The sequence below is a fragment of the Ailuropoda melanoleuca genome, chromosome 11 (genome assembly GCF_002007445.2).
Source record: "Ailuropoda melanoleuca isolate Jingjing chromosome 11, ASM200744v2, whole genome shotgun sequence".
Classification (NCBI taxonomy): Eukaryota; Metazoa; Chordata; class Mammalia; order Carnivora; family Ursidae; genus Ailuropoda; species Ailuropoda melanoleuca.
The window spans coordinates 71,172,757-71,186,130 of record NC_048228.1 but is presented as its reverse complement, the minus strand read 5'-3'; the positions used below and the strand labels follow the sequence as shown (position 1 = coordinate 71,186,130).

Sequence of the window (13,374 nt, the reverse complement as noted above, 5' to 3'; positions counted from 1 at the left end):
TACTCATTTAAGTAATTTCTATACCCAACATGGGCCTTGAACTTGTGACCCCAAGATCAAGAGTTGCATGTTCTTCCAACTGAGCCAGCCAGGCACCCCTAGGAATCTTAGGGCACATTATTTACAGTTGAAGGAGGAAGAAATTTATTGAGAATAGGGGGACTGAGTGAAAACACACACACTAAAGTTTGAGATTATATCCCCTTGAAAGCTTCTTAGCCCATGGGACTACCAGAAGGCTTGAAGACTACGTTGTGTGTACATGTCTATCTATGGGTTCTATGTATTTGTTTACTCTAAGTATTTGTACATACACACAGCCCTACACCCTCTACTTTGGGTAGATGACTAGTAGAGTTTTGTCTGGGGAATTGGATTAGTCCAAGAGAAGAGACCTATAGACACTTTCATCAATGAAATCATCACACAACAAATGACAAAATCAACAAGCTCCATATATCCCTACAAAACATCCAATCAACTTTTCAATATTCCAGTCTTTATCAAAAAACAGATCTAAAATTGTCAGGCTTTTGAAGAAAGTTTTTACTAAGACAAATCAAAACGGAGCAATATGGAGAAAACAGGCTCTTCTGCCAGGAGAAGAAAGTCAGATATAGAAGATAGTCCAGGGGCGCCTGGGTGGCACAGCGGTTAAGCGTCTGCCTTCGACTCAGGGCGTGATCCTGGTGTTATGGGATCGAGCCCCACATCAGGCTCCTCTGCTATGAGCCTGCTTCTTCCTTTCCCACTCCCCATGCTTGTGTTCCCTCTCTCGCTGGCTGTCTCTATCTCTGTCGATTAAATAAATAAAATCTTTAAAAAAAAAAAAAAAAAAAAAAGAAGACAGCCCAACCATGAATAAGGGGCTCCTAAAAAAAATTAATTAAAAAATAAACTCCTTGGAATTGACATTCTGGCAGATATGAAAAACTCAATGGAAGTGTTATTAGAAATCCCTTAGAAAGAAGAATAAAAGGAGATGAAAGAGATGAAAATATATGACAAAAAATAAATTATAAAAGATTTCCAATTATACAGATGTTATTAACATGCCAGAAACATTCAATATAAACTGAGTGACAAAGAATTTCATGGATATGTAATCTAAACTAGTCCTGATATTATACTGATTTTCAATGGAAATTATTCCTTCAGGGATATAGTTTCTTCCATTGAAAATACTACAATAATTATATCTGTATATACATATAACAGTCACATGACCGGATGTTATGTATCATATACGCCCAAATAATTATAATATGAAATTACAGAGTAAGTCAGTAAGCCTTTTCTATATTTAACACACTAATTATATTTATTAAAAAATGCTTGTTGTATAAGGATTTAGAAGTCTCTATTTCAGTTCCAAACACATATGTAAGTATGTTTCCCTCTGTACTAAGAACCTTACACTGTCAAACCTCTCTACTCCTATGAGGATTTACAAAGTACCACATAGGACTCACGTTTGCTTTCGTGTTTTGATGCTGTTTAAAGCAAATGCTTGCTAAGATGAACAGTTATATAAAGCTTCTCTCTTGAGACAAAGTTACCAGTTTTCAGTAACTTCTTACCTGAGGTGACAGAAGGGATTTTACAGCTGGAAGTGATGCGGTAGTACGGGGGGTTATCCATGTGAGTGACCCCGGAACTGACGGGATCGGTCAGCTGCAGCTCACTCACCAGCTCCTCCAGCAACTGCACTGTTTTGTCTCTACCTAAATAGACGATGACTTTCTTCACCTGTCACAAAAGACATTGTTCAGAAAAGGAAAAGCACAATTTTTATTTCATAAATTTGTCCTGAAGCGGATTTTATCAGATAAGATCAATTTGAAATGGCAGATGAGTTAAGCACAACTTAAAGTTGAACATCGATCAGCAATAAGACATTAATTGGCTTTATACATATGGTCTTCCCTCTGGCTCTCAACATTATCTTTAATTGGGATGACTTGACTGTTTAATGGTTTCCACATTATCTACTTCTTTACTATTTTGTCTTTTTTTTAGAAAAGCAAAAGATAATTGCTTTCTTATAAATCAGTGTCTTTTAATGGAGAGATTTCAATTAAAACATCATCCCAAATTTCCTGTAAGACTTCAAACAAAGGATTTTTTATTCTGCTTCCCCTAGTAATACTCTATATTTAACCCAGCAGGTGCAGAGTAGTGATTAAAAGCAAGGAACTAGAACTAAACTGGAACCCAAACCACACAGCCTGGATTGGAGTGTAGACACTTAGAAGCTATGCGACTGGACAGTTACTCCTGCTTTTCTCTTCTGCAAAATGGGGACAATAGCACATACTTCATACAGTCCTTAGGATTAAATAAGATTTAATAAAGCACTTTAAACATGCCTAGTACATAGTATGAGTTAAATAAGCAGAAAAAACATTTCAGTAGTACGCATTCTGTGTCTCAGTAATATATATTAACGGATCGCTTACTAACTAATCAACCTCTTTTTTTCTTTGTACTTAATCCTTGCAACCCAAAAAATGTGATCGTGCCAGCACAGGCATCACCACCAGGAGCTGCTAGAAACACAGACTCTCAGGCCCCACCCCCGCCCCCCAGAGCCAGAACCAGATGCCCTGGTGACTCACCCGCACAAAGACAACTAAGCAACTCTGCTTCAGTGACCCCTGGGCAAATCTTTTTCCTTTTTTCTTTTTCTTTTTTTTTTAAAGATTGATTGATTTTTAGAGAGATGGGGGCAGGCCAGTGGGATAGAAAGAATCTCAAGCAGATTCCCCACTGAGATTATGACCTGAGTTGAAATCAAGAATTGGCCGCTTAACCGACGCCCACCCCTGGGCAAATCTTAAAACATGCTTTATTATATCATACCAGAAATCTTATAATGATTACCCATGGATGATGGACCTACACACAGCTCTGTATCTATCCAACCTGCTTTAACTATTTGCTATTTCTCTGTTCTCACATTCAGTCACCGCTGACCCTGCCAGGTGCCTTCCTGCCGCTGTGCCTTTCATCTGTCTGATGGTGAGAGGGACCCCCCCCCCCCCCCCCCCCCCCCCCCCCCCNACTCTAATCCTGTTAAGTCTTCAAGCCCCAGCACTGCCCCAGCTGCACCACCTTCTCCATAAAGTAGGAATTCACTCTACTAAGCGACGGAGCTAAAGTCACTCTTCTCTCTGCCCTGTTTTACTCATCTGTAAAACTGCTGAAATCTTCACACACTCAGATCTGAGAATTCACTGAACAATGTATATGAGGTGCTTATACCACGCCTGGCCTATAAGTGATTAAGAATGAAAATTAAGAGGGGGTGGGGGAATGGGATAGGCTGGTGATGGGTAGTAAGGAGGGCACGTATTGCATGGTGCACTGGGTGTTATACGCAACTAATGAAGCATCGAACTTTGCATCGGAATCCGGGGATATACTGTATGGTGACTAACATAATAGAATAATAAAATAAAATAAAAAGAATGAAAATTAAGAAATTATGATTGTCATTAAAAATAGCTCCTTTTTTAAGTTCCTGGCAAATGGGAACCCTGAATTTCATCTTGGCTTCTTGGTGCCTGTTTCTCCTTCCAGGCCAACTCACGTGCATTCATCCATCCATTCAATTAATAGGTCCCTTCTCTGTGCCAGGCACACTATTCCAGGCTCTGGCAAGACAGCAATGGACCAAATAGACAAACTTCCTGCTCTCGAGGAGCACAATCTACCGCACTGACTGAAGCAAGAGCAACGAGGCAGAGAGGTGCTGGGAAAATCAACAACGCCGGGAAAGGAAAAAAGAGAGTATGTGTCAGGACAGGGCATCTTCAGTCCCCGATAGGATGGCCAGCAAAGGTCTCAATGAGAAGGACGTTTGAGGAAAGACCTGAAGGAGGGAAGGGAGGGAGCAAAGTGGCTATTTAGGCAAAGACAGGAAGACTGTGAAGGCCCCGAGGTGGGAAATGCCACAAAGCAGGGCAGCAAGGGCATCTGCAGGGCCTCGGGTAGGGGGCCTGAGGGAGAACATTAGGAGTTGAGCTCAGAGAGGTGAGGTGGGACTTTGTGCTTCCCATCACACCCGCCTTTCTCTAACAGCTTCTCAGTGAGTGGCAATCCTGTGGCATGCCTTCAGAACAATGCTTTCAGCAATCAAGGTAACTTGGGCAATGCTAGGTCGGGCAAGGCTATTAACTGGTTTGTTTAAAGGAGGACCTGTAAGAACTTATACAGCAACATTCTGCAGAGCTATTCTTCTGCGGAACTCAGGAGATGATACCATGGGGCTGGCATCGATGTCTGTGCACACGTATGTGCATTTGTGTGCCTGTGTAGATCCAGTTGAACCCTCATGTTTCATAGTCTCATGTTATTCTCCACTTGAGCAGATGCAAGTATTGCTTTCCCCTCCAGAAGGTAAAGACTGTGACATTCTTCATTGCATATCTCTTCCTATGCTTCCCCTGGCTTCTGGAAGCTGTCGGCATAATTCTACAGGCACTAGGTTCTCTCACGCACCATCCTGCTCGACTATCCAGCTCCTGCCTAGCAGAAAGCATAAGCATTCTCAATTTTGTGGTCTCACTTCTATATCAGTTCCTCTCGAGGCTCATCTCCAACCCTCCCAGGGAGCTGCGGTTCCTCGGTTATTCATGCTCAGTACTCTGCAACTGTCCTCTGTAGACCTTATCAAGACTGTACTTTATTGACTTAGTGATTTATTCATTAAATAAATCAGGTGAAGGTTCAAAGAATAAAATCTCCATCACCCAGAGGACTAACATGCCCAGAACTTAGAAGAGCACCTGGCCTGTGATGAAGGCCAGATGACACTGGTTGAATGAAACCACAAACAAAGGCACGTGTTATGTCCTGGCGGGGTCCTCAATGTGGCCCTTGCTTCGCCTCTGCTGCTCTCCTGCTGCCCATACTCTGCTACTACAAGAAACCAGGTAACTATTACTAAATAAATAAATAAATACATACATACATACATACATACATACATACATAAACCTGAATACATACGTAAGGCAAGAGGCTTGGTTCACTATTCACTCCACAAATGCTGATCAGAAAGTGCAAAATGATTTTCAGGTTTTTCGGCCAGCCGTCTGCAAGCGTGGTCCACACGTTCTCCACCTCCGACCAGGCCAGCTCATCCCCATACTAGACGCACGACACACAACGCATACGTCAGTGACGACTGCTTATTAAATATCCAACTTGTCACACCATGAAATATTAGAAAATCATGTTTTTAGAGACAGCCTTAATCTTTTCCATACTCTAGAGGAATAACCAATTCTTTCAACAAATCTAAACATAAATATCACTAATCATATATGATTTTATCTTCTCCTCCAAGAACTTATTTTATATCTAATGAGAAGTGTTTTAAGGGAAGGAATTTGGTTCTTTTCAAACCAATATCTGTTCGGTTATCACAGGATGATCTGATCTCTTCGTCTATTTCTAACCTTTTTGGCTCCTCTTAATAACTCCCTGCGGCAGCTGTGAACACAAACCCAACGAACCTTCGCTGTCATGTACATTAGATTGTTCAAAACCATCGCCGTGGCTTGTGGAGATCCCCAGCCTTCTCCTCGCAACCAGCGCCTGCTGGTCACCATAAGTTCTCGGTCTTTTAAGGCATCGTCTTCGTCTTCATCGTGTCGCCTCGCTGTGGGCAAAGGTTTCAGATCCACCAACTCGATGTTGTTCATCCAGGGTAGGAGATAGTGCAGCATGACCTGCCTCCCCGCAGGCTGAGCCGTCTGAATTCTCTGGCTTATCTCTGGAATAAAAAACAAGCCAAAGAGGGAACAACCGTATCACTTCCACTTCCTTTGATGTGTAATTACCTCTGGTAAGAAAGGAAAGCCCTGGAGCTCTGAAAGTCCTTGAATGATGAGATCCTGACCAGGGGAGAGGTGGTGTGGGGGCGGGCGCTGGGGTCCCAGCAAAGGCAATAACCTCCCTCAGGGAGACAGGGTCTCTTGAGAAGGAGCCCTAGGAACACGAATATTTGAGATGAAAGAAAAGAATCCACCAAAAGTGACAGAGGGGAATAGCTCACAGTAGAAAGAAAACCAGGAAATATTAAATTTCTAGAAATCAAGAGAGCTCAGGATTTAAAGAAATGTAAGGTGACTGACATTAATTGCTTGGCAAAGTAGCAAACAGATTGAAGACCAAAAGCTGATGATTAGACTTAGCAGTAAGAAAGTCTTCAGCAACTTTACAGAGAGAAAACTCACACTAATGGAGTCTGAAGGCCAATTATGAAGATGCACTAGGGCTGAGAACATGGAAAAAGTGAATGTGGACACTCAAGGCAGGTCAAGGGGTGGGGGATGGGTCAGAGGTGGGTGTGAAGGAGGAAAAGGAGGGGAAGAGCCAGGGAGCTGAAAACATTCAAAGATTACCACAATTAGTCCCAGAGAAAGGAAGGAGCAGGACCCTCAAATTTCAAAGTGGGCAAAGTTTCTATTGACAAGCTGTCCCATACCTTCCCTAACAAACACGCTGCTCATTTTGCCTTGGAAACAGTAAAAGTGAAAACTGCACTGAGCAGGTTTACAGGCTATAGTTTGGTTTAGAATAGACCATTTTAAGCAAAGAAGTTATAATTACCAGACCCTAATGACACCGTGACAGAAGTGAAGGACAAGGTGACCGAGCCGTGGGCATGGTCTACACATGTCCAGCTGCCATCCCCACCAATTTCTTGAGCTCTGAGACTCAGCTGGACTGTTCTGCTTTCTGTGTGGGAGCCCTGACAAGCCCAGCAGCAGAATCAGTGATCGGCACAAAGCCACTGCTTTGTGCTGATGACCATCCATACTGATCCCGAAAGGGCTGTCGGGACTGTGGGCGTTACGCAAAGCGAAGGGGCATGACCATTGCCGTCTACCAGTGAAAACCAAACAGGTAAACTGCTTTAAGAACTAAACGTTAGAGGAATTTAAATAGATTTTTCCTTATTCAGGTCAATGAGGGATGGGAAACTATTTCTACTGCTGAAATGGTGCTCTGGAAAGATGCTCCATGAAGGCAAAGGTCACTAAATCTTGAGGTCAAATGAAAGAAACGGTCATCTCCCGGATGCCCATTTTGGTGCATTTCCAATTCTCACACTAAAATAACAACTCTCAGGGTGCTTGGGTGGCTCAGTCATTAAGCGTCTGCCTTCGGCTCAGGTCGTGATTCTGCGGTCCTGGGATCAAGCCGCGCATCAGGCTCCCTGCTCAGCGGGAAGCCTGCTTCTTCCTCTCCCACTCCCCCTGCTTGTGTTCCCTCTCTTGCTGTCTCTGTCAAATAAATAAATAAAATCTTTAAAAAAAATAAAATAAAATAACATCTCGCTACAAGTGAGAGGCAGAAAAACTACCTAAGTGTTCTGTGTGAAAATGAAGTCTTCAGAAAAAGGATAAAGTACTCTAGGAACACTTGCAATGGTGTATCATTGAATGGAAAGTTAAACTAGATTTTAAACAACAATTGTCCTAAATCCGAGTCCTGGAAGATGCAGATAGAGAGGACATCTTGCCTGACACATAGTCCCGCTGTTTTAGAAACCCCTGGAAGAAACTGTCATTGGCTCAAGGAAAGGAAATGGGAACAGAAAGCAATGTGGAATCCTAGCAGTAGTTTTGCTCAAGGCAGTGCAGGACCTTTCTCTATGATCAGAGGTGTTACTCACAGAAAGAAACCTGTATCTTTATCCCTGCCGGTTTTTATTATTAAAGACAGACCAATACACAAGATAAAATATGTAGCAAAATAGAATATTTAGGAAGTTCTGTGTCTACCAAAGAAACATCTTTAAATTGCATGTAAAGCCCTTTCCTCCTACCCCCCTCCCCGGGGTGGAGAAGGGAAGGCAAAGTGAGAAGCCTCAGAAAGGCCACATTAGTAAGAAATCGATTTCTTACTAGTCAATTGGCATAGATTGGTATAAAATGTTCTTACTAAAGGAAAAAATTGTCTTACATAAAGACATGTTCTGCTTTGAATCAACCTCAGATCTCTTATATTTAAAATTTCCTAAAAATAGTTTTTTAGAAATGATTGCTAAAGAAAACTCACTGACAGTTCCACGATCATACCTGAGAATATGGCGAGAGTTAGCTCAGGATAGGCCCTTGCTAATTCCTCGGACAGCTGGTAATATGAAACAGAATACAGATGAGGCAGAGGAGACAGCTGACTGAGTACTCCGTCTGTTCTCTGAACCTCCAGTTTGTGAGCATAGCGAAACATCTTCGGTTCCAGGATCTGCAGGAATGTAGTCAAGATTTTATGAGTCCTCTAAATTTCAGCTATAATTGAAAAATAAAATCTTCTCCTAAGAATTATTCCAGCTAAAAATCACAGCATTATGCATACTGTAAAGCATTTCAGATGTTAATTTCTAATTCCCAGGAATGTTTGCAAAAGATCTGTAACTGTTTAGAAGGCTTTAGACTCGTTGTGCCTAATGCCAATGGTCTGGGTCAGTAGCATAGTCTGAAAATGACTTCAGCAACTTACAATTACTTGAAGAAGATTTACCACTTTCCAGTTCAAAAACAGGATTATATAAAACACGTATAAGTGAAAAGAAAAATCCTCAAATAGCTCTTGGTTAAATACAGATTAAATATGAATATGAGCTAAAAATTATTTTAACATTACACTAGGTAAAGATAGAGCACTTAAGTTTCTTCTTAATTAATAAGGACATGAGGGTATGGGGCGCCTGGGTGCACAGCGGTTAGGCGTCTGCCTTCGGCTCAGGACATGATCCCGGCATTATGGGATCGGGCCCCACATCAGGCTTCTCTGCTATGAGCCTGCTTCTTCCTCCCCCACTCCTCCTGCTTGTGTTCCCTCTCTCACTGGCTGTCTCCATCTCTATCAAGTAAATAAATAAGATCTTTAAAAAAAAAAAAAAAGACATGAGGGTATAATTCCCAAGATGGCCACTACCAGCATCAGTACCACATCAAATCCTCTGGAAAAATCAGCATCTACTTGAATCTCATTCTTAACTTGGTTAAGAGTGAAGAACCCCATCCTATTATCAATTAGTGAGATACTGTATAATAATGCTATCTCCATGCTTGGTAAGTTAACATTCTAGGTTATTTTTCTTGGTCTAATAAAGAAAAATTATACAAGCACATCATAAAAGGGCTAATTACTTTTTACCTGGTTCTCAAACATTTGGCTCACATTATTCTTCTCTGCTGGACAGAAACAGTTCCATGCACACTAAGTCCTGACCACTCCATTTGTATTTGTACACACACAGGCGCATACAGGTGTGTATGTGGGAGTATACACATAACCCCTCTCTAATACGCTTCTGAAGAGTCTTATTTGTAGACTTAAGTGACCCATATTATCTTTGCTGTTTATTCATTCATTCATTCATTCATTTGACAGAGACAGAGAGAGAGCACAAGCAGGGGGAGCAGCAGGCTGAGGGAGAGAATGAAACAGATTCCCCACTGAGCAGGGAGCCCGATGCAGGGCTCAATCCCAGGACCCTGGGATCATGACCTGACCTGAAGGCAGACACTTAACTGACTGAACCACCCAGGCTCAGTTATCTTTGTCTTCTATTTATAATGACAATCGGGAATTGACACCATGCCTCTCTATTAAAAATAAAGCCCAGGGGCTCCTGGGTGGTGCAGTCAGTTGAGCATCCGACTCTTGGTTCTGGCTCAGATTGTGATCTCAGGGTCATGAGATCGAGTCCCACACTGGGCTTCGCACTGAGCAGAGAGTCAGCTGGAGTTTCTCTCTCCCTCTCCCTTTGCCGCTCCCCACCTCGTGCACTCTCTCTCTCTCAAATAAATAAATCTTAAACAAAAACTAAATATTTGTATGCTTCACTAAACTGTCAGTAATATTTTAACTAACACGTGCTTACAAACCTGTAGCAGTTGCATAGCCACTTCATAGATACTTCGAGAAGAATCAGCTGCTTTAAACAGTATCAGATTTAGGAGCATCACTGTGTCACACTGATAATCCCTAGGGACAAATTTTACATGTTAGAGACACTTTAGAGGCTCTCACACCATTAACAAATATGATATACAAAGGGCAAGGCTGCAGACATCAAGTGTTAAGCCTATGACTAGGTGTTCTTTTGTTTTTGGATTTTTTTTTTTTTAAGGCAAAAGGTACACAACACATGTATGGTGGTCATTGTTCTTAATCTGGTTACATCTCATTAGAGCTCAAGGAAAGAAAATACTGGCTTCTTAGTATTTCTGAATTCAAAAGGGAGTGTTTTCTTAAAAAACAAAAAACAAAAAAACAAAAAACAAAAACAACCTAAATAAAATACGGAGGACAGTATCTTGGGTACCTGTTCTGGAATACATTAGCTATGGCTTTAAAGCAGCCGGCTGCCACTCTCTTGGAACCAGTGTAACATCGATCCACAGCCCAGTACATCAGGTTGCTCTGGTCCGGGTTCAACTCCAGCAGTAACGTAACTGCTTCACAGCCCAACTGATGAACCTACGTACAGGTCACAACATTGCCCAGGACAAGGACATTTATATATCATATGTAACTACTCCTCTACGTTTTTATTAAAATAATATAGTATATATATATTATATTTATTGTATTTAAACACCAAACCCAGTCTCCTTTTGTTCGACTCCTTCTCATTTTATTCAGCCAAAAGAGAAAAACAAAAACAAAAACAAAAAACCAACATGGATAAATTATACTTGGTCTCCTGCTTTTTACCCAAGACTCTAAGTAGTACAATTCTCTCCTCCAGCAGAGCCCTGAAGGCGGCTGATGAATATGAACAGTGATTAAGTGCTTTCAGAAAAATGAGTTATTAACCTCTCCAGTTATTTTTATCAACCTTTATTCTTGTTTTTGATAACGCAATAGAAAAATTATTCTGAAGGGGGAAAAAAATGTAAGTCCTATTTTAAATTGTGAAGTCTGTGCATGTACACTATGAGAATAAGGAAAAGGGAAGGCAAGAAAGACTAACTGGAGAGTGGTCAAAAGAATGATATTAAACATAACAAATAACAGATTTCTTCCGTGGAGCTCAATGTATTCTATATTAATATTTTATTTATAGATCTAGAATCCTATCGTGAGATATATATATACACTACTGTATTAATCCTATAATATAAAAGGGAAATTAACATTATTTAAATAATTAGAAATTTCTTAAATTATTGCATCCTATTTAATTTTACATAACATGCTTTTTGCATATATTTCTAACCTAATCTTATTAAAAAAAAAAAAAAAAACTTGTTTTCAGTGGGTCATACTATAGTTCCAAATAATGCAGTGCGATTTATTATGCAATCTTAAAGGAACCGTCATAATCACCTTTTTGTCCAGAGAGTCCAAAATGTTATCCAACCATTTGTACAAATAGCCATCTGATGAAAGTCCTACATTATCTGCAACAGGGCCACAACATAGTACAGCAGACATAGCCTTCAAACAATAATATTAGAATTACATTTAAAACATTTAAGAGGTTTTCTGTTGGTTGCTTCATGAGAAGAGGCAGGGTATTTTTATTCATGCTTATGTAGCCACAATATCTTTAATTCTTTCCTTTACAAAGAAGAGTGTAATAGTAATTTTTGAAACTAAGTGATTTATGATGAGAAGTAAATACGTGAGACCAAATAAGGCATGAGCTTGGACAGTACTGTAAGAGAAGAGGAAAAAAAGACCTAGAGAAAGTACTTAAGCAGGAAAAAAAAAAAAAAAGGCAATTCTCAGTTAAGAAAATGGCACTTAAATTTTGGGTAGATTCTGTAACTTTTTGCATTGTATTTTATGTATTTAAATCAATGTACAGTTCAAATATTTGAATACAGCAGGCAAATATATATGCTAATACTCTCAGGTACTCAGAAGAAACCTATCCTTTTTTTTTTTTATAATACTAGGCACTGAGAGACAAAAAAATTTAATGGCACTTTTCATGTAAGAACAAAAAAATCCGATTTGTAAGTTATACCTTTAATGCACAGTACTGATGTCTGTTAATTTGCATATTTCTGTCACTGTATCTGTCCAAGGGTGTAAACATGATGCTAAAAGGCCCTGCCCAGTGACTGAACAGCATGAACAGGCTGTGACGAAGGCTCTGTTGAGGGAAGATACTTCTTCTCTGGTGCACTGTACATAAAAACACAGATGGGAAAAAATTTATTTCTGTTACTTTTTATTTTAACATGCATGTCAACTTATTTGATATTGAGTATGTAACGCTGCAAAAAAGCAAGCAAAAGTTTTCATTTTATCCTACCCAAAACCCCCTGGGTGACAGCAATCATTGATGCATGTGCAAGACCCAGACATAGGGCTGCCCTCTCTGACCCCAAGTAGCTCAGCATTATGAGAGCTACGGGATCTCCGCACGCAGAATTTCAAGACAGGCACAGGACTGCCCAGAGCCGGGAGTAAGGGCCCTGCTGCTCCCCGCTGGTGCTGCCTACGTAGTGAGCTTGGCCAAGGCATCAACATGAACACAACTCTGGATCTTGGTTCACTGCCAAGACAAAGCTTTGGACCAGGTAAGCTGTTTTTGAGCTTTGTATGTTTTCAGCTGCACAGCTGTCTTTGTAAAAGAATCCTTACATGGAATCTTGATAGAACAGACAAAGGAGGGGCTGATCTAATTGAAGTAAGGGGTGAGGCCTAGAGTCTAAACCCGTTTTACTGACTCTCGCTGACGGCTCCAGAGGAGAAACAACATCGTTGGAAAACCAATAGTTGAGATATCTCCAAGAATTCTCTCTCTTGAAAATTCTACCTACGAGTTCTCTATATCAATCCTTGTTGAAGAAACTCAACAGTATCTTAATGAAGCAATCTGGAAGTTGTAGACAAATGTTTAGTAATGGACTAAATTATATCTTTCTGTTAATTGAGCTTCAGATCAGGAAATCATTACCCTCTGAAGTTCAAAATAGGCCTCCTGCATTTGAAATTAATGTACCTAAAGAAATGTTTACAGGCCTCTTTTATAAAACACAACCCATGCTCTTACTTTTAAGAGTCAACTGTTTGCATGTTCCTTGAAAGGTAACAAAATAATTCTTTTTCAGAAAGAAAAAGAAACATTTGCATTTACACTGTATGCCAAAGGCTACAGTTGTAATTTTATGTCTTATTCTTGTGAACAGTTTATAGCTTTTTAAAATGTAACTGCGTATATCAATATTTCTAGGGCCTAAACCAGCACCTGGCATGTAGTATGTACTGGAATAACAGGCACATATACCTTAAAGGAATCAATCAATAACACTGTATCCTTAGTATGCTTTATAACTGGGCCTACACCCTTCTTCCATTATTCAGCAGTACCTTGTTAATTTTATC

General features: G+C 40.4%; 1 protein-coding gene across 5 annotated transcripts in view; it reads right to left on the bottom strand.

The window, feature by feature from the left end:
- FRYL (FRY like transcription coactivator) overlaps positions 1–13,374 on the bottom strand; it is a 214,058-nt gene that overhangs the window by 58,127 nt on the left and 142,557 nt on the right. For all 5 annotated transcript variants that reach the window (XM_034671839.1, XM_034671841.1, XM_034671837.1 and 2 more), the window contains 8 exons: positions 12,008–12,168; positions 11,362–11,472; positions 10,355–10,509; positions 9,915–10,014; positions 8,097–8,265; positions 5,523–5,782; positions 5,014–5,154; positions 1,581–1,749 (listed from right to left, as the gene is read on the bottom strand). In XM_034671839.1, coding sequence (XP_034527730.1) covers positions 1,581–1,749; positions 5,014–5,154; positions 5,523–5,782; positions 8,097–8,265; positions 9,915–10,014; positions 10,355–10,509; positions 11,362–11,472; positions 12,008–12,168 — 1,266 coding nt within the window. The remainder of the gene's footprint in view (positions 1–1,580; positions 1,750–5,013; positions 5,155–5,522; positions 5,783–8,096; positions 8,266–9,914; positions 10,015–10,354; positions 10,510–11,361; positions 11,473–12,007; positions 12,169–13,374) is intronic.